The following is a 26861-nucleotide window of genomic DNA, read 5'->3' as shown; positions in this document are numbered from 1 at the left end:
TCATCAGTGGTGAACCCTTAGCCAGTGGTCAGTGGTCAGTGCTGCTAGTCCTTCCTTCTTTCTGTATGTGGTACAGGCAAAGGCAAGCAGCTGTCTACCTATGTACAAACCAGCTCTGAGAGGGAAGTGATGGATGCTAGCCTCGGAGTGGCCTCCACCTCTCCCCAAGAAAACTCAGGGGCAAGCAAGTGCCCTTCTTCCCAGGTCGGGCCAAACCTGGCATAAAATGCATTTTATAAGGTGTCAAGGAGTGCCAGGGATTTCTGGAATCGCTGCAACTGCTGCGGAAACTTATTAACCCTTCCTCTGCTACACGCATTTGTAAAACAAAATTAGATCACACTGAAAATAGCAATTTTCCCAGGAATCATTAATCACCTCATACAATAAATACTTCTTTGTAATTCAACAGCAATTCTGAAAGGCATTCTCTGGGAAAAGTCTGTGGCGAAGCAAGGGATCTTCTTGCAAATAATGTGGTCTCGGGCAAAGACGCAGCATCTTGGCTGTCTGCTCAAAAAATGCCTAGGCTCTTGGTGGAAACTGAGTGTCGAGCTGCAAAACTTCACATGGCAGAGTGTCATCATTTAAGGTAAATTCTTATATTTCTCCTCTGTAGTGAAGGAGGGGTGGGGGCATTAATTAGCCGCATTCTGGAGGCTGTATGGGGCTAAAAGGAGTAATGTTCTTTCATGGAGTCTTATAGACCATCCACGAAAGGAAGAGAGAGAGGATGGAGATTCCCCCCCTCCAATATTCCAGGGCAAAATGGCATTTTTACCCAAACTGCCTTGAGTATTAAGATATTGGTAAGTTTTACCAAGTCAAAATTGTCCAAAATGATCCAGATGATTGTGTACTTTCTTCGGTGTTCTCGTCTGTTTCAGATTTGGCCTTTTAAAGGAGCTTGTTATAACAGCTTAGAAAAATCCCACTTTGTACTTCAAAATCCTGCATTGTCTCCCCTTTGCTAGGGCAACCATAGAGTTCACCCAGAGGACAAATTTTCTATCTCATTAATTGTTTTTTTTTTTTTAAAGAAAACCCTACTGGCTCCTCAAACCCTTGACCTTAAAGACAGTATTTTGTGTAAGCTCTATAATTCTTTTACCAAGATGGCCCTTACACACGCTCTCTTCTTTTTTCTTTCCATCTCCTTTCCTGTAACACACACTCATCCTCTTTCCTCACAGAGCTGGGCTGTGCGGTGACTCGGGAGATAAAAGTTTCGTCAACATCTGAAATCAACCCAAATCGGATAGGAGACACTTTAATGGTCCCAGTTTGAATTAAGTACTTAACAGTCTCCCCCCTGAAGAAAAATGGCACTTTGCAGGCTCTCTTTCCTAGTTTTGCTGAAATCTACGATATACCCGGTGTTTTATTGCAGGAGGAATTCAACTGTGACAGGCACAGTAGAGCACTTAATACCCAGGATGGAGCTCCTGGGGAGATCACCTAGATGTGTGGGGTCAGAGTCGAGTGTACAGTCACTCTGTACAGAGTCACTGACTTTCCACTCCGCTGTCCCTGGGTGCCCACCTCCTCCCCCCATCTCTCCGCATGGGGTGGGCATCACCTTTTCTCCTTTGCTCCCCTGCTCCTCTAAGCTTCCAAACTGGCACAGACTGGCACAGTTTGGAAGTTTAGTTTCTCACCCACTACTGCCTTCCCTCCAACCGTTTCACATTGAAACAGGTCAGCCACTGTTTAGAATGTAAAGAAAGAAAAAAAATCCAGAGACGCAAACCCGGGCTTCCCATCTGTATGAATGCATTCTGTGCAGGCAATAATAGGCTGTTCTTTACACCCTCTTGGTATCCGCAGCCCTAGCCGAGGTCCTATGTTGAAGAACACAGGCTCGCCCTTCCCAACAGCTGTTCCTCCAGCAGTTGCCCTTCTCTATATTACATACTGATTCAAGACTAACTGCTTCTTCTCTCAAAGCATATGGGCTGGGGAAAATAGGAGGAGGAAGACACCTGTACTCTAACTCTTTGATAGCTTCTGGAAGCTACTTGGGCTGTTGTGAAATATTGTCATCTGAAATATCTGTCTTGGAACCCTGTCATTCACAAGGCTCCCAAATCATGGAATAATCCCTGCCCCCTTTCAGGCCAGACCCAAGTCTCTCTGGAATTGATTCCTGAAGCTAAAAGAGATCCCTGATTGAAAAAATATATCCCAGGTAAAAGAGATCTGGAGGTCACTGTGGTTCCAACTCAGTTTACCTGGTGAGGAAACAGCTGAATGCTCCCCCACCCTGTTCTTTATGTTCATGAGTTGCAGATTTGGTCTCACCTTGAATAGGGATAAGTGTACTAGCATGTTTCTTTGGCAGAAGGTTATTCTGTCTGGAATGGACCGATGAGTCTGGGTTCACACATAATGCGGAGGGCCAGAGGTGTGCTTTGCCAGGGTAGAAAGGTGGGTTCTTGCCTGATGAGCCATCAAAGGTCCTGGGGAGGTTAGGTAACCAAATCTCCTCAGCCAGGGTGCTGAGATAGGTGGGATAACCTCTGGGCTCAGGAGGGAACAGACAGCAGGGTGCCTGAGAGAGCAGTGGACACCCGACTGTCCACAATTCTCATAGTCCCAGAATGACCAATTCTGCTGTGCTCGCCCTGGTATTTCCATGGCATTCTTTGCCCCAGAGCTGGGCAAGGGCATCTGTGTTCTGGAGGCCCAGCAACTAAAAAAGCCAACCGAGGGCCCTGGTTGCAGCAGCTAAAGGTGTAGTGCCTGTTCGATGGAGATATTGAAATTGTGCTCTGAGGTCACGTGATTCATTAAATAATTAATGCCGATCATCAAGAATGGTTCCAAGTCGGCAGGGCCTCACTAGGAATGAATCTCTCAGAAGTGAGACCCCCAACTTACTATTTGATTTTTTAAAACACACTCCCTCAGATTTATTTCCAAAGGCTTTTTACTTCTTCAGGAAGGCAGGAGAGAGCCCTTTAGCAGGAAGGACCTGAGCTGGTGGGCCCACGCTGGGTCCGGGACTTTTTTTTTGTAGGATTTCTGCGAGTCCGAGTCTGGGGAGCGCGCTGTGTCCGGGGGAAATGTGAGTTGGAGCTTGGGTTTTCTGCGGTCATATTCTGGCTTTGGTGATGAAGTGGGACGGATGCGCAGATAGTTGGTAATGTTCTGATTCACACCGGGGGAACGTTGCAGAGATACCACAGAACAGGCGCGCGGCTTTGTTCAATTTTCCCGGTGTTCATAAATCACCCGGGCTGGGCGAGCGAGGGAGCAAGGGAGCGCCAAAAACTCCCAGAGAGAGGCTACAGGCGGCAGCCATTGCAGAGGGAGAGACCTGGGCAACATCTTTGTGACTCATTAGTCTGAACGATTTATGGGGAACAGCAGCATGAATATTTGACTTGGGGATAAGGAAATAGCAACGATAATAATAACCATAATAATCACAATACTCCTAAGCATCGCTGAGTCGGGGTGGCGTGGTGGGCGTTGGCATAGTGGGTTTTTCTGGGGTGAAGTTGAGTGGCAATGTGCAGTGTAGCTAAGCCCCACATTGCTCAGAGTCACACCAGGTGCCCCCAGGCCAGGGGGCACTCCCTTTGGGGACACAGAGGGCTAATTTGAACAAAAGAAAGGGGCCCAGCATGGATTCTGAGTTGCAACTGCCTGATGGAGGGTGAGGACTGCGATCCATGGTGGTGGCAGAGGGCAGCTAGCTGATGGTTTGTGGCCACTTGTTCAGTGTGCTAGGGGGCTCTTATGCCTGAGGGTCAGGGGACCTGTGAGCTGTTTGGTAGCCGCTCTTGGCGCAATCACCAGGATCCAGTGGCTGTGGGACAGCCACTGAAGGCCGGTTTGGGGCCCGCTGGAATGTGGGAAGGCATTTGGGTTTGAGCGAAGCGATAGTGAGGCAGGAACAAGGCTGTGGCAACAATCCACCCAGCAGAGTCCTAGCCCAGCAGAGAACTTCTCCAAGCCAGAGCCCATTGCCTAGGACGATTCTTGCCCCTTTCCCACTGTCTTCCCCGCTCCCACCCAAGTTGGTTGACCATTTGCTAGTTAGAGAGAAAGAGGATTGCAAATATCTTGAGGGGTGAAGTGGTAGCATTATGGGTCATCTAACGGCTTATACCCACTGAGAAACTTGAGGCTGAATAGGGCCCCTAGATGGGGTATCAATGGCTGTGTCTTTCTCAGTTTCGAAACCCCTATTTCCAGCAGCCGTAGCTGGCCTGCTGTGAGGGGCTGGGCACTGCGGTAGTCCAGCCAGCACACTAGGATGGAGAAGTGACGCCCAGGGCTTGAATGAACCAGAAGACAAAACCTCTCAAGGCTGCCCCTGGCCCATGGGCTGAGCCTGGGTTGAGTTCGCGCCAAACAGAAATGAACACTATTAGTGAGGTTTCGGGAGAGTCCGTGATTGAATGCTCCCAGACAAGGCTTCCCTTTGTTAGCAAAAGAAAATAAAGCGTGCATTCACATTCCCCAAGTTGAGGTGCGTGAGGAGCTCTCTGAGCAGAGCGGGCACCAAGAGCAAAGCACCTTCCACCGTCCTATCTTGCTCCGCCTCGTGCATTTTCTTCCCCCTTCCCCCCTTCCCACCCTCTATATAAAGAAAGAAAATGAAGAGTGTGGATGCGGAGATGGAGTATGTATTTATTTTACAAAAATAAATCACCATCTTCAGGCCATTTGTAGACTGGAACCTTTCGAGCAATGAGTGCGCCGCATGGACGAATGCCCTGGCGACTCCTCCGTGTCCGCGTCACCCCGGGGGCCACTCTGGCGCCCGGACCGGCCGAGCTTCCAACTCTGGTCCTCCAACTCCCTTTCTTTGCAGTCACCGTTCACCGTCTCCTGTTTATTTGTCCGCAGAGCGCCTGGACACCGGAAAAGGCGATTCACTGAGCGCCCGGAGTTGGAGACAATTTGGGGTTCCGTCTTAAACATCTTTCGAGGTAAGCACTGCGCCCAAACTCGTCGCTTGGGGCTTTGCAGTGAGCCTTTGGCAGAAGTTTGCTCTCCCGGGGGCAGCTGCAGCCTTTGGTAGGAGGTTCTGGTCAATATTTAACTTCGGAGGAGTTTTGGAGCTGGGATCTTTTTAGCTGCGTGCTCCGAGAATGCGGGGCTTCGGGCAGACAAAGAGCCCGCAAAACCGGCGTCCTGCGGGAGAGGCGCTAGGTCGCAGAGACCAAAGATGTACGTGCTTGAGGGGGCGGGGGCGTTAGAAGGGTCTGCTTGTTTCTTCTGGTCAGTTTGAAACAAACTACCACATGGAACAGCAGGGCAAAGGACGGTAGAGCCCACGGGCGCAGCGACCGGGTGCGTGGGCCGCTGTCCTTGTTCATGGGTGGCGGCGTCTGCGGAGCCTGTGAGCGCGGAAATTGTGGTTAATCCATCGCTGCGTAGAGAAAAGTGGTCTCGCCGCCTTGCAGCTTATTCCGTTCTTTTGCTTTTCCTTGGCGTGAGGGAAGTGGCTGTTTTTCCAAAGTGGAGACCATCACAGGCAGCGGGGCTTCTAGGTCCCTTCAGCCGAGCCGATCGGCTCTTCTTCCCGTGGGAAAAACACGGGTTTTCTGTGTCTCGGCGTTTTCTTTTCCTATTTGGAACACGGGGAAAACTCTTTAAAATTCTTTCCCGGTTCTGGCTTAATTTGTTCTTTTAGTTTGGGATGCAGGGAGGTAATTACTGTGGTTTATTACCTTGTAAAAGATCCATAAATTTGGTGCCTGATTTGGAGGAGGGGCTGCTGGAATAGCTTTCCCAAGGTTAGTATGAAGCAATGGGTTTGCTTTTTTTCTTTGAGGAATTACTTCTTTTAAAAAGTTTTCTGAGATTTTGTTTTTCACTCCCCAGGCCTTGCTCTTCCCTAAAATTTGTTCCCCACATAAATACCAGGTTGCTAATTAATTGTAACATGTATTCAGTGACGCTCTAAGGCTGATGTGGTGTTCTGGATACAACTCTTAGTTTATTCGATGGGAAGTAAACAGAATCATAGTAAAGTTGGGTTACCTTCTCAGCTACTGTATGTCCATGTATATCAAGTATAGATGGAGCATTTCAGGAATTTGCAACTCAGGGTGCACGTGGGATTTGCATCTCTGCCCACACAGAGCATTGAGTGTATAAACAGTTGCAGGAGTTTAAGACCATGTGTATAAAGTGATATACACATTCACGTGTGTCCAGAGAACTGGGAGTCCATCTGTAGTGCAGTTGCACCCACAGGAAATATCTCATGTTAAATAATGATGTGTAACCTCCACCAAAAAAAAAGTGAGTGAGGAGGGCCTAACCTGACAGTGAGTAGAAAAACCACTGGAGTTAACTGGGGGAGAAAAATGTTAAGTGTATTTGTGACAGAGAAATCAGATTGCAGTGTTTGAATACAGCTATATCTAATCTGCCAACAGCCTTGCAAATATTGACTAAAGCTCTGTATCCTAAGTCACCCGCTCCTTCCAAGACAACTTTCTGCCTATTTTGGCTCTGGTGGCCTGGATCCAGGGCGTGCATCCCCATCTCCGGCTGGCCAGGTTGGGGGCCAGGGGCACGCATGGAGTGGGACTGGCAGCTCCAGCATCTCCATCTTTCTTCTCCGGGATGGAAGTTTGAAAGGCCCAGAGCCTCGCTCCAGGAAAGCAGACCTCAGAGTGGTGAAGGAGAACGCTCAGCTGCTGGCTCCCTGGTGACTTGCCCAGACCAAGGTCTCTCTTAGAAAAGCTCTTTTCACCTCAAAAGTTAGATGTCTTTGGATTTCCTCAGGCTTTTTCCTTTATATCCCACCAAGTCACCCCCTCCTACCCCCAAGTCCTTAATGTTAATTGTTAAACAGCAGTTGGAGCATTAACTGGGTTGTTAATGGGGGCATGGAGGCTCCTGGCTGGAGCTGAGGGGCCTCTGGGCCTTGCTGGCGTTAAGGCATTTCTCTGAAGCACGACCAAAGACTTCCCCTGTTGATTTATGGCCTTGGGAATTTCTGTTTGCTCCAGACGGTTCTGAGAGTTCTGCAGAAGGCCCCTTCTCATCTTCGAGTTGAAACCTTCACAGAAACTTTGGTTGGGGAGTTTGCCAGGGCTTGGGCAATACTTTCAGGTCCTTTATACACTATCTGGAGAGCTCAGTGTAAAATATTGGGGGGTGGGTAAGAGGAGCAGAAGGTAGTGTAGTGGTGGTCTGAGTTTTGGGGGGTACTGGGCAGTACTTTTTGAAAACCAGCGTTTGGTCCCATCCTCTGCCCTACCCCCAAACCTGAGAGAAGCAGGTTTTCACTTTGGGTTCTTACTTTCCAGCTTGTGGCTTAAGTAAGGACTGAGAAAGTTGACATAGAGGTTCTCCCCCAGCTATTCCACAGGCAGAGCCTTATTGGAATATTGCCACCAGCTCAGGCCAGGGCTCATTTCCAAGGGGTGAGGTCTCCTCCTCTTTTATTGCCATTCTGATTGGGACACCCCATGGCCAGGCCCCCTTACTGAGGGCCTTACAGTCTCACCAGGCCCCTTCTATTTCCCTGCAGGGGAAGAGAGGAGGGGAGGGGAAGAATCAAGCATAGCCTCCTGCAGCTGCTACAAGCGAGTCCTCATGCCCAGAGAGGCCAAGCTTACTGAACAAAAGAATTTGACATGAGGGTCTCACCACCTCAGGCCACTCCCAAAGTTCAGAAACTACGACCTGAAAAGAGAAACTTTTTAGACAGCTCCTGAGAGGCTGAAGTGTTGAAATATGGAGAATGTCACCAAGAAGAAGGCAGGAATGTGTGTGTATGTGCGCTTCGGTCAGGTTCCTCCCGAGAAGAGTCGGTCCAGTTCAGTTTCTGCTGGTGGCCAGAGGTGTCTTTGGGGAGGGTGAGTAAGCCTGTCCACAGCGAGGGTCCCAGGTTGTCTTGTCGGTTAAATCAAAGGATGTGAGCAAAGGTTCTTTATTTCCTCTTCTTGCAGAGACAATTAAATCGTCTCCCCTTACATTTGTTATCATGAGAAGCCTATGATTTCATGTACCATTCCGCTGTGCACAGAGGAAAAGCATAAATGCAGGTGTGGCCCAGGCACTGAGTCCTTCTAGCAGAACTCGGACCCACCACTTTAGAGCTGAGCACCTTTTTACTAGGGGCTCTTATCAAACAAAACCAGCCAGACCTGGAGGAGGTGCTTTAGTCTTTTGTCAGGTAATTATGGGCCTTTTGGATTTCTACAGTGGCTGTGGTGTATGGTGTGGGTGTTAGCAAACTCCATACAATGGCAGACCTGTGAGGGAGTCCACTGACTAGGCCAATCATTATTGGCTTTTCTTCTGGAAAAAAGGGCATGAGCCCTGCCTTGTGCTGTACTGGCCAGAGGAGAGTGCAGTGCTTGGGAGTGCTGGGTTCAGCAGGTCCCTGCGCGGAAGACTGTAAGGAAAGTTATGTGGACTCTGAGAATGGAGAGAGCATCGCTGTTTCTTATGTGCGGATCCAAGTGCAAAGAAATAGAATTGGAGATAACTGGCCTTGTGTGGCACATGTTGGTGGGGGTGCGGGGGAAGGGCACATGCCCCCAGCATCCTACTGCCTTAGACAAAACTCTTCCTTCCTGCTGGTCAAGGCCTCCCACCTCCCCTCCCCCAAAGCTAAATGTTCTGCTTGGAAACCTAGTTCCTTCAGTGATTCCCTATTTCAAATAAAAGGATTTAAGTTGACGTATGACCACGTGAGCACATAATACAGCGCATTATTGTGGCATTTGGAGCGCAGACCCGGGCGGCTTTGCCTGTGATTACGTTTTGTAGATTCTCTACAGAGAGAGAGCTTTCTCCCCCCCCCCCCACGCACCCACCTCCTCCTTCTCCTTCCCCTTCTCCGGAGAGCGCTCTCCTAGCGGGTTGCAGTTTTCAGTGCTTATGGAGCGGTACTGGGCCAGCTAGCCGATGGGACTGGAGGCCACACCAGGAGGATGGAATTTATTTTAAGGTATTTCCGTTGATTGTTCATATCGAGAGTGAGTTATGGCTGTGAGAGACAAAGGTCAGGCGAGGAGACCCTGGTTCAGGGACAGGACCCTCAGCCCCTCTCTTCCTTTGTTTCTCCTTTAGAACTGAAACCATTTGAAAGATCCCCAGTAATGCCTGAGTCTGAGTTTAATTCCCTGGAAAGTGGTGGTGGGGGTATGAAGGAAAAGGGTCCTTGGTTGCTAATCGGTGGGCCTGGTGGCCTCCAGCTCTAGGATGGCTTTGTCCACTACAGCGGCACTTGAGTCCCGGAGCCGAGCCCCAGGCAGGGGAGGGTCTCAAAGCCCCCGAGCAGGCCGAGCTCAGGCTAAGGTGGCCGCTGCTGTGTTCCTAGGCGACACTGGATGGGGTGGACGGAAGCTGAGTGAAGGAGAACGGGAATTGCTCCCCCGTTGCCCCCGTTTGCCGGCCAGGATGGAAGGCTAGGGCTGACCGGAGCAGCTGGGAGAAGGAAATCAATGAGTGTGCAGATGCGCTGCCATTTTATTGATGATGCTTCAGGCCACTTTGTTTAGTGCTGGGTTGCAGGACGCGCTTTCTCACACACGGATGGAAGGAGCTGGACCCCGAAGACTCGCCTTTGTTTCCCCCGCACACCCTCTGCCCCATAGGCGTGGAGAAGGACAGCTCTGATTCGGGACAGGCTTGGGCTGGGGGCAAGCACGCTGGATGCCCCAAAGCTCTGTTAATCTAATGTTGGGGCACAGAGAGGAAAAGAGGTAGCCTGAGCTGGGTTTGGGCTTCAGAATGAGCATGGCCTGGCGAGCCCCTGTGTGCTCCCAGTTGGCTTGGAGAGTTGGAGGACTGGCAGTGCACCCTAGGCTGGAGGGAAGTCCAGAGGCAGAGTCTGCAGGAAGCAGAGGCAGACTTTCTCTGGGAAATGGTACTATAGCCAGGGTGGAGGCAGACGAGAGTTACACTGTGCCTCTAGATTACTGGGGAAGCCCCAGCTAATTGGGCTTTGGGGACCCAGCACTCCTGGGAAAGACCGAAACTCCCGGAAAAGGTGAAGGAAACTTAAGCTGCCTTCTGCTCTTGAAGCTCTCAGGACAGAGGAAAGGGGTGCTTCCCAGGAGCTGGAAAGCAGAATAGCCTTGCAACTTTCTTTCTAAAAAATCTGATTTCTTTTTGTACTTGGAAAAAACTAAACGAGGCTTCCCCTACTTGAGTGGGATTTACTTCCCCAGAACGGAAGGGCTGCTCCGCCCTCCCCCTCTGCCAGCCTCGGCACTAACCGTGTTTAACTGAGGCCATTTCAAGTGCTCTAAAACACCCCTTGGAAATAAAATGTAAGCTTTAATTGCTGTTCAATTACTTGTCAGCATTTCATTTGATTTATGACCCAGTTCTGGCGCATTTTTGACCCAGTTAAAGACTCATAAATAATATAGTTTCACTAGAAAGAATGAGAGAGGGAATAGAGGTTTGTTAAAGGCATCTTTTTATTGTCACTTTAGTACCAGCAAGCAAAATAAATATCTCAGGAAGGACTCTCGAGCTGGTTCTGCACAAAAGCACACACAGGGAGAAGAAACCGACAGTCATGGAATAGAGCACAGGGCAGTTTTTCCTCTAAGGACAGAGCTACAGCCCCTCTGTTATAGCCAAACTGCAGCTGTAAAAAAGGCTTAGTCCGTTTTTGCCCTCAAAATGCCAGCCTCCCCCTCACAGGCAAGTGCATTTCCTCATTAATTTTCCTCCTCATTCTGGGATTTCCGTGCCTCTTCTTGCCAACAGTTATTCCTCACCTCGGTCCCTGGCCGCACAGCCAGCGGTCCCCCCACCCCAACCCCAGCCACGGAGGCCCTCTCGGGGGCTGTCACAAGGAGTTCCCTGAGAAGGGCACCAGCACACCTTCGGTGTTTCAAACATTCTTCCAGAACTGAGAAAATGTTTTCTTTTGGTCCCCATGGGCAAGAGAGGCAGGGAGCACAGGGACTTCGGGGAATTGGGGAGCTGAACGGCCTTAGCAAAGAAAACCTCAGTGTTTTTGGTGGAGCCGGGTGAGTAGCTGCAGGATTTGCTTAGAAAGGGCAGGCGGCAGAGACCGGGTAGTTTCCGTCAATGGAAAATCGACAGGAGGGATTTTTATCTTAAAAACAAAAACAAACAAAATGCCTTCCGCTATTATAAATTATTATTTTTTAATCACCTCGCCTGCCGTGCTCCCAAAGCCAGCACTTTGGATTTCAGCAGAGAGGCCTGACTCCAGGCAGTCTGCGTGCGTGCCAAGGCTCCAGACTCCAACCTTGAGGTCAGCACCCCCGCTTCTGCCCGAGGCAGGCCATGCCCAGAAGCCACCTATTCTGGGCAGGCGGAGCTCCTGCCCCTGCTTTCCCCCCAGGACCCCCAGCTCGGCGGGTCCAGCCCCCGAGTTTTGCCTGGCACGGTCTTGGCGCAGGTAGAAAGGTATGCGCCCTAGGCGCCCCAGCCCTCACCTCGGTGCCCTCGGCTCCCTTGGCCCAGGCCGTCCCCTTCCCTGCAGGTTCTCACAGAGAGCTGGCCATCCCTGCTTGCAGCTGGCTTAGTTGAGAAGGCGTGAGAGTCACGTCAGCAGTTTGGAGGAGAAAGTGCGGGTTGATTATTGACCCACGCCTTCTTTCTTCAAATGCCACATCCAACCCGGACGGTTTGAAGAGAAAATGCCGCCGAGCGGATTTTGCGGCCGGCTCTGGCCTCCTACGCGGCCCTGCTCCCCCTTTCAAGTTGCGCTGCAGCAATATGCCATAAGGAGCAAGTGTTTGCTGTTTTGTGCTCTGTTTACAGCGTTGGGGCGCCGAGTCATAAATCTTGCCCAGCCGTAAATGACAAAAACCATTGGTATGCATGAGGCCACCCTGGCCGGGAGTGCTTTTTGATTTCTCCCTTTTCCCTTGGCTTTGTTTTTGCTCTAAGGTGACACTTTGGCTCCCTGACAGTTTAAACATACTACTTATATTTTTAACACCTTCCTTTGAGGAGGACCGGCCGTTGACACCTTGGAATTGCACGAAAGCTCCATTTCTCTCTTTTTGCCACACACATACCCTTGCAGAGTTTGCTTCTGATTCTGGGGAATTGAGAGAGGCGAGAGAAGGGAGCAAGACTATCCTTCCTAAAGTCGTGGAAATATTGCCGGCACTAGCAGGCCTTTCCTCTGCTCAGCGTCCCTGTATATCACTAGTTGGGGAGTGGGGGTGGAATACCACAGATGTCAGTTGCAGTTGAGGTCAGAGCTTTATCGGTCTTTCCCTCTGAGTGACCTGCATGTTTGGACTGTGACACCCCCACACAAGAGCTGGACCCCGGGGTTTCTAGACTGGTGTGTGTACCTGAGTCCAGAGCTTCCCATTTCACTGCGCAAACACCGTGCATCTCCCCCGGGCTCCTTCTCTCCTGGCTGCCAGGATTTCAGTGTTTCTGCCTACCAACATAACCAAAGGTAGCCCCATTTGTTCTTTGGGAGGTCTCTCGAGAAAAGAGGCCCTATCCGAGCCCCCCACAGATTGGTTTTGAGGTTCTTCCTTGGGGTGGCAGGTGAGGTCAACTGCCCGAAGTCCGGGAAACTCTCTTCGCCTGTTTCTCTTCCTTGCCCCTCAACTGGAAGTGTCCAGGGCAGAGGGTTACATGGTTTCCCAAACATATTCCTACGAAATAGAGCCCGGCAAGAGATCCCCTTTGTGAGAGCCGTTTGTCCTCATTAGCATAATTTTCCAGGACTTTAGTGACGCCCAGGAGCGAGGAGAGGGAGGGCGTGGGGGTTGGGGGAGGCTGCCCTCCTCCCGCCACTGCCGAGCTCCCCCTCTCGCTCCCGGCCCTCCCCCCGTCTCAGCCCCATCCCCCAGGCCGGCCCGCGCAGCCCCAGCCGCCTCGGCCGCCCCTCCCGCCCGCCCCCAGCACCCCCCACCGCACCCCCTACCAGCCGCTGCTCCGCACGTAATATTCATAAGAAACATACCCAAGTCGGTGCCACCAGCCCAGGCAGAGCCCCGCGCGGTGCTAGCGCTTATCTCCGGCCCGCGGCTGCTGCCCTCGGGAAGGGCAGGGGGCGGGGGTGTGGGGGAGGGGTGGGTGGGTGGGGTGGGTGGGAGGGGGGGTCCAAGCCGCCCCATTCCGCCCTGGGCGAACCGTGCCGGAGCAGCGAGGCGGCCACGCTCTGCGTCGCGGTGTCCCGGCCTCCGGGTCTCCCTCCCGCCCGTGGTCTCGGCTGATGCTGAGGGTCGGTGCCCATCCCGCGCCGAGGGGACCGGCCGGGCCGCCGAGCCGGGCCGGAGCCCGAGCCTGCGCTCGCGGCGCTCGTCAGAAGTTAAGGTAAGCAGGGCCACCGCGGGCCGCTCTCAGCGCTGAATGGCGGAGTTTACGTCTCGGTGATTTATGGCCGCAGACTTAAATCTCGGTTCAAGAAGAGTTCACAAGCCGGAGCTTCCTTCCCGGCAGTGACTGATACCCTTACACTTCGAGTTCAGGCCGCTTTCCCATCCCCGCCCCCACCGCTATCCTCTCCCCTAGCCCAGCCGCAACTTTCCCGTGTTGGGGAGGGAGGGGTGGGCAGTGGGACGTGGGGGCTCTTACCCCGTGTTCCCACTTAAACTTGGGGTGAGGGCAGGCTGAGGAAGGGGCGGGAATGGAAAGAAGGAGCGGTGTCTGAAGGAAGGAGGTTGAATTTGGGCAGATCTTCCAGACAGACAATAGGGCTTGCTTCCTGTACTCAACTTAGCCTCCTCAACTCTATTTCAGCTCTTGCACCTGGGGTTCATTGTCCCGAAACGGACCTTTTAGGAGGAATCTCCTCTTATCCCCAGCCCTTGTTTGGGGGTGCGGAGCAAAGTTTCCTGGCTGGCAAATCTCCAGCTTCTCTACTAGGTTGCAAAGTTTGGGGGCTGAGTTGAGAGGTGGACCCTGTGGGCCCCAAGGTGGTTGTCTGCTGACCTCGGACAATAGGAAGTCCTTTGGTGGGACCTCGGAGGTGAATTCATATTTTAAGTTTACGGGAGTTGTTTACTCTCTGATTTTGAAAGGTATTGTTATTTTACAAGACGACACAAAACTTGATGAGAAGGCGTAGGTAAAAGGCAGGTGATGTTGCTGTGGTAATGGATTAGCAAGTCACTTGAAAGAGTGCATGTTCAAAATAACTTAATTTTGTTTTATCTAATATCTTGCTGTTCAAGTGTCTGAAGTAATTTTCTTAACCTGACGTTTTATTTTACACAGGCCTAGTATCTTAAAAATTTATAATGGCAGACATTAACACTGCCAAATGCAATAGGAACTGTTTTCAGTGAAAGAACAGGAAACAGACATTAAAGTGCTATTCAGATTTACATTTTATTTTACCATTTATTTATTTTTGATAATGGTATCTGTAGCTTTCTATCCATTTCCAAAAGAGAAACAATACTACGGGTCTCCAGATCACATACAGTAACTCTGGGTTAATGCATGCTGTAATTTTTAATTGAGGCTCTGGAAAATTAATCGTGCTATTTTGCAGATGTTGGTCAGTTTCTTGGTTTAATGAAATCCAAAGGAGTACATTATCAAAGACAAAATTACAGTATAATCATCCACTGGTACATGCTTATTACATTATTTTTTTCCTAGTTAACAAAGTGCTTGCTATTCCTGGAAAACTTGAATAACTCCAGGACTGAAATCCACACAGTTGGGGGTGTGATGTGTAAACCATTTTCTTCACGAATTTGTCATTGCAATTTTCTTAAATGGTCAGAGACAAACATTGTGAGTGTGTCAGAGTGTGAGTGTGAATATATGAACTCACGTGGAACTTTTCTGAGCAGAACCAGTGGTTGACCATGCAAAGGTTGAAAAAAAAAAATGAAACAGATTTTACTTCTGCAAAGTGCTTTCTAAATAAAAAATAGTTAAGAAGGCTTTCAATTGCTTTTTAGACTTCTAGGGTTGCCCTTTACTTGGTGTTTCTGAAGCAGGTAAATAGGCCAAGTAACAAATACCAACAACAACAGCATCAGCAGCAGCACACAAAGATCAGGGAACTCTGGCAGGATTTTATGGCTGGTGCTTCCATCCCTTGTCCGGAGCCAAATGACCCCCATACATCAAATTACACAGCAGTTTCTAAGACAGAATCTATTATCGTTAAGTTGGAAGGAGAGTTCAAGCCGTGGTCATGGAGATGAACGCTGGTTTTTCAGGTTCCTGGTGGGTTGTTTTTTTCTCTAATCCATCATGTTTTAACAGGTAGAATTTGATAGTTGCTCTGAATAACAGCACCTCAGAAAGTCCAAGGCAGGAGGGTCTGGGGACCTTTTGTAACAGAGGGGAAGAGGTAGGAATGGCTTGCTGGGACATGCCTGAGAAACAGGAAAAGAAGAGGAGTAAAAAGCTGTCCAGATTTGAGTTTGACTTGCTGGAGTGGGTGTTGGTGGTCGTCCCTTCCCACACAGGATGCTCCATCTAAAGTTTTCTGTCTCCCCTCTTGGCCACAAGGGGCTCATTCGGAGGTGAGTCCCATCCCCGCACAAGGGTAGACGGCCTAACAATCTCAGCTTCTGAAATCCAGTAGGGTCCAGCGGGGCAGTTGCCTGATTTTTTTTTCTTGTGTGCATACCTCTCTGGTTCTGGAACGTCCAAAAAGGGGCTGGATAGAATGTCACACCCATGTCAGGGCTCTTTTGGCAAATGTAAGTCCTAAAGCAAAGAGAGGAGGAAGAAAATTGGAGACACAAGCTCCCCTTTGCCTCCTTGCTCCTTCCCCACAATTTCTACAGGGAAGGAGTCGCGGGGCTTGCCGGATGCAGCCAGGGAGAAGGGAGGAAGGGACACCCCGAATTTCTTCTTCCCTGGAAAAGAAGGATCCCAACCCCGTTCCTTTCTAGCCCATCAGGCCTTCCTTGCTTTGGACTCCAGCTCCCGAGACCAGGCTTCCAACCCTCACTCACTCTTTTCTCTCCCCGGAAAACCCCCCAACCCCAGACGCAAGTTAAGCAAATATTTGTAGCCGCCAGTAAATTCCAGCGGCTTTTTATAGCGCGGCTCTCTGCGCCCGGGGCCAAGTCGTGCTGCTAAATATTGCTGACCACTTTTTCTTTTATGGCTTTCATGTCACTTAGCTATTGAGAGTAAGATGGATTTGCGCGGAGCCCTCACCGCGCGGCGATTCTCACCCCCCAGGTCTGCGCCGGGCGGCCATTGGCGGCGGAGCGTCACGTGACTGCGGGGGCGTGCCAATGTGCGCCCTCGCGGGTGTCAAGCCCCTGTCAGAGTGTGCGATCAAGACCGTGAAACAACGCGATGCAAAAAGCGACCTACTACGACAGCTCCGCGATCTACGGTGGCTACCCCTACCAGGCAGCCAACGGGTTCGCTTATAATGCCAGCCAGCAGCCGTACGCGGCGTCTGCGGCACTGGGCGCCGAGGGCGAGTACCACCGACCCGCCTGCTCGCTCCAGTCACCTGCCAGCGCTGGGGGCCACCCAAAGGCGCACGAGCTGAGCGAGGCATGTCTGCACACCCTGAGCGGCCCGCCCAGCCAGCCCCCAGGCCTGGGCGAGCCGCCCCTGGCCCCACCGCCGCCCCAGGCCGCGCCCCCTGCCCCTCAACAGCCTCAGCCACCACCACAGACCCCTGCTCCGGCTCCTGCCGCGCCCCCGCCCCCGTCTTCAGTCTCCCCACCTCAGAATGCCAGCAGCAACCCCACCCCTGCCAGCGCGGCCAAGAGCCCCCTACTCAACTCACCCACCGTGGCCAAACAAATCTTCCCCTGGATGAAGGAGTCTCGCCAGAACACAAAGCAGAAAACCAGCGGCTCCAGCTCAGGTAAAGAGGTGCCTTCCGGAGCAGGATCCTCTAACCTGGCTCCTGGTCCTCCAGGCCACCTCCAGGCACAGGCAGCATGGCCTGGAGCGCCGGAATATTTCCAAGGATTCACTACTTCTCTATCCACCCTGCACAGGCTTCCAGAGTCTTTGCCACTAGGGAGGTGATGGGACTCTGTGTGCTCAGGGAACCCCAGAGAGAGACCTAATGGAAGCCTCTCTGGACTTCTGCAAGAGCAAGTGGGGCCTAGTGAGTTAGGAGTCTCTTCGTGTTCCACCTTTCTTGCAGTGAGGACCTTTGTGCGGAACAAACGGGAGCTAGCACAACTCGTTTTTAATGAACTAGTGACACCCACTCCACACTGAAATGTGGCCCAATAAAAGCAGGCCTAATCACCCTCCAATTCAGAATCAATACTTTGCTTATCATCAGAGCCTATTTTAAATTTTTGCTCCAGCAGATGGAGTGGCTGTCTGCCTTACCACTGGGAAGGCCCTCCTCAGACTTAGCACAATGAAGGCAGCCAGGGATCTCCTGGGGGAGGGGATTCAGACTTGTCATCCTAATGGGAACCACATGGGCTTCCTGGAACCTGACTCCAGAGGATGATAGGCCCTGGGTCTTGCGGCTTCCCAGTATTCTTGATTACTATTGCCCCTGCCTTTTCCAGTTGCCAGTGCTGTCCTGAGAATCTAGGACCTTCCTGAGCCACGATTTGGAGGCCAGGGAAGACAGGAGGTCACAAGATTAGTAAGCAAAGCTGGGGCAGGCTGCTGGAGAACATGGAGAACCCTAAGTAATAGGGCACAGCATCAGGGGGTCTGGGCCTCCCCACTAGAGATGGATACTGTTAATGGGAACCTCTTTCTTTGGGCAGAAGAAGCTTCCAGACTGGGGCTTCTACTCCACCCATCTCCACCGAGGAGGTTAAATAAGTGGCCAGTTGAGGTAACTGTCCAGTCTTTCAGACAGACAGTGAATGAGGGGAAGGTTTATTGAGCATATATTAGGTGGCCCACATTTCATTTGTGAAGGGGATGAAGGTGGTGAGAGCTGCCCATGGGGAGCTTTAGTCTGGTAGGCCTGCAGGGTCATTAAAGGAGTCAGAAAGTGAGTAGCTCCAGGAAGGAAATAACAGACCAGGAAGGCAAACTGGAGGTTCTGTTTTCTTTTCCTTTACCGCCCCCCCCCCCCAATTGGAGAAGGCTGATTTACAATTTGGCTGAATGAGGGGCTAGCTACCCAGCTCCCAGCACTGTCCAGGACGGAGGACAGCACCTAGTTCCTCCTCCCCCTTTCTGAGCCCTGACAAATGGAGGGCTCTTTAGGGTCTGGAGCCAGGAGGAGCCTGGTTAGGTCAGGGACTGGGTGGGGTTGCGGAGCTGCCCCTGATGCCACTCTTCCTCTACTCTTCTGTTCTGGCAGGAGAGAGCTGCGCGGGCGACAAGAGTCCGCCTGGGCAGGCGTCCTCCAAGCGGGCGCGCACGGCCTACACGAGCGCGCAGCTGGTCGAGCTGGAGAAGGAATTCCACTTCAACCGCTACCTGTGCCGGCCACGCCGGGTGGAGATGGCCAACCTGCTGAATCTCACCGAGCGCCAGATCAAGATCTGGTTCCAGAATCGCCGCATGAAGTACAAGAAGGATCAGAAGGGCAAGGGCATGCTGACGTCATCAGGGGGCCAGTCCCCAAGTCGCAGCCCTGTGCCCCCGGGAGCAGGCGGCTATCTGAACTCTATGCATTCGCTAGTCAACAGTGTTCCCTACGAGCCCCAGTCGCCCCCGCCTTTCTCCAAGCCCCCTCAGGGCGCCTACGGGCTGCCCCCTGCCTCCTATCCTGCAGCCCTGCCCAGCTGCGCACCGCCACCCCCACAGAAGCGCTACACAGCCGCGGGAGCAGGGGCAGGGGGCACACCCGACTATGACCCGCACGCGCATGGCCTGCAGGGCAACGGCAGCTATGGGACCCCACACTTACAGGGAAGCCCCGTCTTCGTAGGGGGCAGCTATGTGGAGCCCTTGAGCAACTCTGGGCCGGCCCTCTATGGCCTAACTCACCTCCCTCACGCCGCCTCGGCCACCATGGACTACGGGGGTGCTGGGCCGCTGGGCAGCGGCCACCATCACGGGCCCGGGCCAGGGGAGCCGCACCCCACTTATACGGACCTTACCGCCCATCATCCTTCTCAGGGAAGAATTCAGGAAGCCCCCAAGCTCACCCACCTGTGATGGTGGGCTCGGGGCTGCGCGCCAGGAGAGCCCCCCCTTCCCCTTTCCTCCTCCTTTGCTTTTTTTGTTTTAAGGTTCTCCCTGCCCCTCCCTTTTCTCTCTCTCTCTCTCCTCTGCTCCCTCCCCTCTCCCCGTTTTGTTTTCTTCGGTAACTCGTTTTTATAGTTTTTGTGACGTAGCAATCTTGGTTGCTGGAATGGCTGTCTGTATCAGTAGCGATATTTATCTCCTCCCGCCCCTCGTCGGCCGCCGGCCCTGCACCCTCGACCTTCTCTACTCTTTGATCAGAAACAGGGTATATGAACAAATTTTCTAGCCGAGTTCTTCAATGTGAATTTGTTCGTACATTATGGCTCCCGAGGGGACGCGATTACTTTTTTTTAATTTTAGTTTTTTAATTGCACTTCTTGTAAAGAGCGAGAAAAAAAAAATCAAAGGCGCTTTGAGACAGGGACCCCCTGTGCAAGGTTAACTACGTGTACGTCTTTCCGTGTGTGTATGCTGGTGAACAGTCAGATTTATTTATATTTTTTTTGCAAGCATTGAATAATCTAAGTTTTAAATATTATTTATCCCCATCCGTTCGTATTTATATTAAAGAAATTCTGTACCCTGATTGTTCAGAAGGTTTCTTGGGCCTTTTGTTCAATAGTGTATTGGCGTACATAGGAAATTTTTTATTTGAAAGGGAAATGTAATTCCTTTATAAAAAACGGTAATGATGCAATAATACCAGAGAGGATCCAGCTTTCGAAAAGCGGTGATTTAATTTGTAACATCCGGCGAAACTGAAGAAAACAATCTGTAAACGTGAAAAATGCTACATTTGTTTTGAGAGTTCTACATTCCTTGCTGCTCACACTCTGAGAAACAAAACAAAAAAAATAAAGTTTTTATTCTGAATAATATCCGCGTTCGGAAGGGGTTCTTTGACCGAAGATGGGGGTCTGCGTGGAATGGAGACGAACCGGCGGAGCAGGCCGCAGCCGCGCTGCAGCTCCGGCCGGGCCTGGCGGGGCAGCTCGACTCGTAGAACGGCGAATTCCCCGGAAGGCAGCCGGAGCTCCAGGCGGCTGCAGCTCTGGAGACGCCGAGCGGCCAGCCCGCTGGGCCGCCTGGTTCCCAGCTGCCACAGAGGCCGGCAGCGGGCACAGGGGCTGCGGAGAGCTGACTGTAAGAGAAACAAAGGCAGCGGCCCAGGCGCAGCGGGGGGCGCACAGGTGCCGGACGGCCCCACGCGGGAGTCAGCGGGCTGTCTCCTTGTCCTCGATCTTCCTCCGGTCAAAGCCTTCTGGTCCACATCTCAACCTGGGGAATCGCCGAGCACTTTCCAGGAGCACCCGGACTCTCCGCGGATGTTTCGTGGTCCTTCATCAAACCAGGAGGGAAGAATCACTTCTAAAATTGCCATTAGGAGCGAGGCGGCTGGAAAGAGACTGAGGTTCACCCAGATCCCCAGCCCAGGAAAGGCTGAGCCCTTCCTCCGACCGCTCAAGTCCCAGCATCGGCTTCCTCCTGGAATTTAGGATTTGGCTTTCTCTGGATTTATTTCCTCTCCTTCTTCACTCCCTGGTTTCTTTTTATGGCCCCAGGGGGAGGGATAGAGAGAGAGAAGATTAATGTCTTTTTAATAAAAACGCAATTTTATAAGTACTTGTTTCATTTGATGCTACAGGAGCTAAATATTACATTTCTATTCCTGGGCTGCCGACTGGCTGGCTGGCAGAGGCAAAGGCAGGCGCAGGGAAGGGAAATATTTTCATCTTCAGAGCAAAGAATTGCTCAGAACATTCAGAAAGTGCAGACCTCCAAACTGCATCCCCATCAGCATCCTCCTTTAAAGCTGGAAATGAGGAACTACCTGCATCCGGGGATCAGGAACCTCTGATGTGACAAATAAATCCCCCCTTCTCCTTGAATTCTGTGGCTGAGGCAGAGGAGGGAAATGTCGCCATTTTGTTTGCAATCCAAAATACTCATCTTCGTGGCCTCTGTCTTTCCCCCCCAGAAGCTCCCTCAGATAATTTTTAGAAACAGGAACTGGAGCCATTTCTGGGTACCTGCAGGAGCTGCTTTTAGGGAACCTCCACACATTGTAAGAAAAAGAATAGGGATCAGAAGATGCAAACCTAGGCAGTAAAGATCTGGGTGTTTCTCTCCCAGCCAGAGGTGCTTCCCCCCCATCTGTCCTGGGTCTCCATATATACAGCTAAAGACTTTGGGCTATGAAAGAAGTGCACTGGGCTGAAGGTGGCACCTTCAGCACCCCCGCTAAAATGGGGCACATCTCAAAAATAGAGAGGCTGGAAAATTAGTTTTTGTAAAGACTGGAGCTTCCGCCCTTTGGGTTGTTCACCTCTAAATGAAGCAGGCTGAACAGATTCAAGAATCTTCTTTTAAGTAATAATTTTACAGAGGTGCAGGGGGGTGGGCTGGGATGGGAGTAAAAAACAGAAAACTGTACTTGAACAATAATTAAATTAATTTTAAAAAAAGAAGAAGAAAGAGGTGCACAAGATTAAAATTACCTAGGAAAATAAGGAAGAGTGGAGGGTCCACCCAGAGAGAGGAATATCTTTCAGAGATTCTACTATTGGAACCCACTTCTAAAATCTACTATTTAGCTGAGGGATGACTGGCTGGGAGACTTCCTCCTTCCCCCAGGGCAGAGTTTTTAAATGAGATTCCAATATGATTTTCCACATCTTGCCAGTCAAGACATTCATTTTGGCTTTCAAAGCAAAAACATCCATCTCACCCCCAGCTTCCTAGATATTAAAAAGAAATCCTTATTAAAATATCTCCTGAGTTAAAGTAATAGATTTGGGGAAGATTCCAGTGTTGAATGGTGAAAGAAAAGGGTTTTCTTCCAGATGGTATTTGAATTAAGGCCGCTGAAGCAGCAGAAAGCTCTCACCCACGCAGCCCCTGACAAAGCCTTGGTGATACAAGGGCAGCACTGCTCCCTCTCTGTAGCCCCCCCCTTAACCCCTCAATATTTTCTGGTAAAAGCAAAAGCCAAAAGCTGCCATCCCAGAGTCTGCAAAGCACCTTTCCTAATAGCGGCCTTATAACTCTATCTGCTGCCAAAAAAATATCTTTAAAAAGACTAGTTTTCCTTGTTTACTTGCGTTTCCTGCTCTCCTCTTTGCTCGGCCACATTTGATCTTGGAAAGAGCTCGAAGCTGAAATGTGTTCTCAAGGGCTAGAAGCTGTCAAGGCTTTTGGTGAGCAAGATTGATCGCGCCCAGACTTCCTTCAGAGCTTTGTTTGGAATAAAAGCAAGAAAACTGAAAAACCTCACATTTTCCAAAATAGCATCTCTATCTGTAAGGCAATGCTCTGAGCTAGTCAACGACGGAGGCCACTTTATATCTAATTTCCAACCCAAGCCCCCTCTGATGCCGGCTTCAGAGATGGAGTCCTGTCCTTGCGCCTTGCACGGCCTTGCTTGTTTTCTACATAGGGCTTTCTCCCGCCAACCTCTCTGTCCCTAGCCATCAGAATGATTTATTTTCCTGCCACCGATGCCTGCCGCTCTGGGCGAGTCTGATCACTTGGTCCATTTCAAAGGGAGCAAACGGGAATTATCATCCTCGGGGTTTTGGGGGAAAGAGATACCTTCAGATTTCTCAGCCTCCAGCCTCCTCCCTCCCTTCCAGCTTGGTGGATTTTTTTAAAGTTTTTTTTTTTTTTTTTTTTGCTGGGGGGGGGTATCTAAAGGTGTTATCTTTTGAACCCTCCAGCACAGTCCAAGATGTGCTCAGTCTCAAGTCTCAGAATTGGAGAAAAGAGAGAGACAGAGAAAGAGAAACATTATAATTCCTCCTTGGGTCGCCTTGTCTCACCTGCGGTGCTGGTTCCTACGACAGAACCTGAGTGCACACATCCTTGGTGGCCAAGGAGCAGGAAGGTGCAGGAGACAATTGGGGCGGCCGGGGAGTACTCACTGCATCTGAGCCAACAAGCCCCCAATCAGAGCGACAAGGAGTAGGGGAGAAAAGGAAAAGAGAAGCAGGCGCCTTCTCCCTCCCTGCTGCTAACTTCCAACAGACTTCCTGGAAATCGGAAATACTCACCGCACCCGAGCCCTACGGGTATGAAACCCAGAATGCCAGGAGCCGCACACGCCTGCTCCGGGGCGGCATTTCTTTGGCTGGCCGCCGCCCTGGCTACAAGGATTTGAACACATGGACCTGGGTTTGTTGTCTTGCTTGGCACATGCATCTATCTCTCTCCAGCCACTCCTGAAAAGTTGATGGCGCAGGAAGATGGGGAAGCTTCCAGAGCAGCCTCCCGTTTTCCGCTTCCTCCTGGAGCCAGACGCAAAGCTGCGGTGGAAAAGCCGGCTAACAATGGGCCCGGGTCGGGTCTGGGGGAGCGGACCGGGAGCTGGGCATTGGGAGGGGTACGAGGAGGGCCTGCGGATGTGGGGAGGGAAGTGGACAGAGGAGAGGGAGGGGGAGAGGAGAGAGGAGGGCGAAAAAGAGGGAAAGACAGACAGAAGACAGAGACAGAGAGATCAGTTTTGAGATCCAGGAAATGATTTTGGAAAAGGCGGAGGAGAAAAATTAAAAAGGGGGGTCCCAAGAATCTCTCTCTCTCTCTTTCATATCTCTCCTCTCCTGCTCCTTCCTCCTGCCTTAGTAGAACTTATGCGGTTGGGATGGGGGGGCCCTCGGGTGTCAAAACTTTGAAGATTAATGGATTACTTTGTTAATGACTGCAGGCGTCAGACGGAGGTGCTTAAATGATTTGTGAGGTGCGAGGCGTCTTCCCGACAGTCCCAAACAATGCGCGGAGCGCGCGGGGGAGGCAGAGGGCAGCCTCCGGCGGACCGGCAGCAGGGCTCGCGCTCGCACGCTCGCACGCACCGCCAGGCGCGCACCCCAGGTCCTCGCGGATGGGAAGGCAGGCAGGCACCCTCGCCCCCACGCACTGCCGGGCATCCCCACCCACACCCTCATCTATGTATTTTTGCCCAGAAAAAAGTGTAAATAAAGCCTCGCTGGCCCCCAATGAGGCGTTCCTTCCCGACTTTTTTGGATCAATCAAACAGACAGTGGCTTCTTTTGATTAAAGCCCAAATTGTCATTGGGCAGAAGCAATCATGTGACAGCCAATTCGGTCCAATTTCAACCTTGTCTCCATGAATTCAATAGTTTAATAGTAGCGCGGTCCCCATACGGCTGTAATCAGTGAATTAGAAAAAAAACACCCCAGCAGCGATCTTCTATGATAGATTTTTTTTTCCCTCCGCACTCGCCTTTTTCCTGGGCCTCGCCCCCCCAAAGCCCCTCCAGAAGAGGGAACTTTTTCTCCGAGGGGGCTCCAAGGAGAAGGCCATGAATTACGAATTTGAGCGAGAGATTGGTTTTATCAATAGCCAGCCGTCGCTCGCTGAGTGCCTGACATCTTTTCCCCCTGTCGCTGATACATTTCAAAGTTCATCAATCAAGACCTCGACGCTTTCACACTCGACACTGATTCCTCCTCCTTTTGAGCAGACCATTCCCAGCCTGAACCCGGGCAGTCACCCTCGCCACGGCGCTGGCGGCCGCCCCAAGCCGAGCCCCGCGGGCAGCCGCGGCAGCCCAGGGCCCGCCGGCGCCCTGCAGCCGCCCGAGTACCCCTGGATGAAGGAGAAGAAGGCGGCCAAGAAAACCGCGCTGCCGCCCGCCTCGGCCGCCACCACCACTGGCCCTGCCTGCCTCGGCCACAAAGGTCAGTCCGAAGACGTGGCCCCGGGTCCCGGGACCCCGGGCCCCTTCGGGGCTGCCCCGAGAGCGGTTCTGGGGGGGAGGGGAGCGTGGGCTGGGAGGAAGGCGGAGAGGGAGAGATGCTTGGCTGCCTTCCCTTCCCCTGTGGGCTCAGAAGTGGGTTTGATGGAGAGAAAAGGCATCCTACGCTCCACAATGAGACATATATTTTTAAGAAGGGGGGGAGGAACTTTCCCTAACTTGTGTAATGTGGGATGATTTATTTGAGTTGGAACTGACCTCCTCTTGTCTCGTTGTCCTAGAGTTTGGCTTTTTGACAGTAATGAAGAGTGATAGATCGCTCTTGCTCAGCTAAGCAGCTGATGCATTAATTATAAATTGTGGTGTGGGTAATATAAAGTTTGCTCCCGGATGCAGAGGTTGGGGGGAGCTGCAGGCAGGAGTCGGACGGAGGTGGAAGAGATGGGGTCTCCCCGGGCTGGGCGCCCAGGGAAGGCGGCACAATAGCCCTCCTGCATCCAGGGGCGGCCATCTTGTTGCCGTTGATCTTTTCTGCTGCATTTATTCTCTAGTGCAGTCACCCCTCTGCGGACCCCTCCACCTCCAACTGTGAGTGTGTCTTTTCTCGGTTTCCCTCTCCGCAGAATCCCTGGAAATCGCGGATGGCAGCGGAGGGGGCTCGCGGCGCCTGAGAACTGCTTACACCAACACGCAGCTTTTAGAGCTGGAGAAAGAATTTCATTTCAACAAGTACCTCTGCAGACCCCGGAGGGTGGAAATCGCAGCGCTGCTGGATTTGACTGAGAGACAAGTGAAAGTGTGGTTTCAGAACCGGAGGATGAAGCACAAGAGGCAGACCCAGTGCAAGGAGAACCAAAACGGCGAAGGGAAATTTAAAAGCCTGGAAGACGCGGAGAAAGTGGAAGAGGACGAGGAAGAGAAGTCCCTCTTTGAGCAAGCCCTCAGCGTCTCCGGGGCCCTTCTGGAGAGGGAAGGCTACACTTTTCAGCAGAATGCCCTCTCTCAGCAGCAGGCTCCCAACGGACACAATGGCGACTCCCAAAGTTTCCCAGTTTCGCCTTTAACCAGCAATGAGAAAAATCTGAAACATTTTCAGCACCAGTCACCCACTGTTCCTAACTGCTTGTCAACAATGGGCCAGAACTGTGGCTCTGGCCTAAACAATGACAGTCCCGAGGCCCTCGAGGTCCCCTCCTTGCAGGACTTTAACGTTTTTTCCACAGATTCCTGCCTGCAGCTTTCAGATGCAGTCTCGCCCAGTTTGCCAGGTTCCCTCGACAGTCCTGTAGATATTTCAGCTGACAGCTTTGACTTTTTTACAGACACACTCACCACAATCGACTTGCAGCATCTGAATTACTAAAAACATTAAAGCAAAAACAAAGCATCACAAAACAAAACCCCTTTGACCAGGTGGTTTGGCCTTCTTTTATTCTGAGAGTTGATTTTTATTTTATTTTTTTCTTGACCTACCCTCTCCCTCCTCTAAATGTTGAAGATTTTCTGTTTAGTGATTCCCCTGACCCACTTTCAGAGGCATCTTTTACAGATTATTTTGGAGTTTTAGTTGTTTTAAATCTAATCCAACAACCCTCTATGTGATTTACTGAAAGCAATATATGAGGCCTGCAAGAAAGTGATCATATAATTGTATCTTCACTTTCTTTTTATTTTTGTATTACATTAGGATGCATTGTCATGCGTATTTTTGGTAGAATAAATTCTCCTTTGCTATAAGTAGCTTTCTTATTTTTTTCTCCCCCTCTTTCTCCAAGCTCCTAACGGTTTCTTTTTCTTCTTTTAGTCTAACTTGGTAAATAAAATTCTGGTCACAATTCATCTTCTTTTTTCAATTTTAATATATTTACTAAGGGGGTATGAGCAAAATCTTCAATAGGCAGCAACAAAAAAGAAAGCCAGGAAAAGGTTAGGGTATCTGAGAAGTGATTTTTTTTTTAAGGGAATGAATTTGGTTTTTCAGTGTAGAGGTTCAAGCTATCGGTTTAAATTGGTAAGAGAAAGAGGATTGGGCAGCCTCAGTGTTGGGCCAAGCCCGGCCTTCTGAAAGTGGAGAAATAAAGTGCCTCCAGAAACCCACGACTCCAGGAACATGGAGTTTCTTTAACAAGCTACCAGTCTCCA

At 51.2% G+C, this 26861-nt stretch overlaps 2 protein-coding genes across 8 annotated transcripts in view; both read left to right on the top strand.

Moving 5' to 3' along the window:
* HOXA3 (homeobox A3) overlaps positions 1-20299 on the top strand; it is a 45191-nt gene extending 24892 nt beyond the window's left edge. For 2 of the 7 annotated variants that reach the window (XM_037126589.2, XM_037126590.2), the window contains 4 exons: positions 413-592; positions 4861-4943; positions 16105-16750; positions 18176-20299. In XM_037126589.2, coding sequence (XP_036982484.2) covers positions 16225-16750; positions 18176-18978 — 1329 coding nt within the window. In that variant the 5' untranslated portion in view covers positions 413-592; positions 4861-4943; positions 16105-16224 and the 3' untranslated portion in view covers positions 18979-20299. Of the gene's footprint in view, positions 1-412; positions 593-4609; positions 4634-4860; positions 4944-5075; positions 5185-8627; positions 8933-13065; positions 13261-16104; positions 16751-18175 lie in introns of those variants that run through there. The other 5 variants (XM_053663600.1, XM_037126591.2, XM_037126593.2 and 2 more) reach the window with 5 other exon arrangements.
* Positions 20300-23601: 3302 nt separating this feature from the next.
* On the top strand, positions 23602-26856 carry HOXA2 (homeobox A2). The gene is made up of 2 exons (XM_037126595.2): positions 23602-24702; positions 25343-26856. Exons 1-2 carry the CDS (start codon positions 24324-24326, stop codon positions 26080-26082), a joined length of 1119 nt encoding a protein of 372 aa, XP_036982490.1. The 5' UTR covers positions 23602-24323; the 3' UTR covers positions 26083-26856.
* Positions 26857-26861: the final 5 nt, after the last annotated feature.

Source organism: Artibeus jamaicensis, unplaced genomic scaffold (genome assembly GCF_021234435.1).
Source record: "Artibeus jamaicensis isolate MK-2021 breed Jamaican fruit bat unplaced genomic scaffold, CSHL_Jam_final contig_3230, whole genome shotgun sequence".
NCBI lineage: Eukaryota > Metazoa > Chordata > Mammalia > Chiroptera > Phyllostomidae > Artibeus > Artibeus jamaicensis.
Note: the sequence above shows the minus strand (reverse complement) of the source record. Positions and strands in the feature narration are given on the sequence as shown.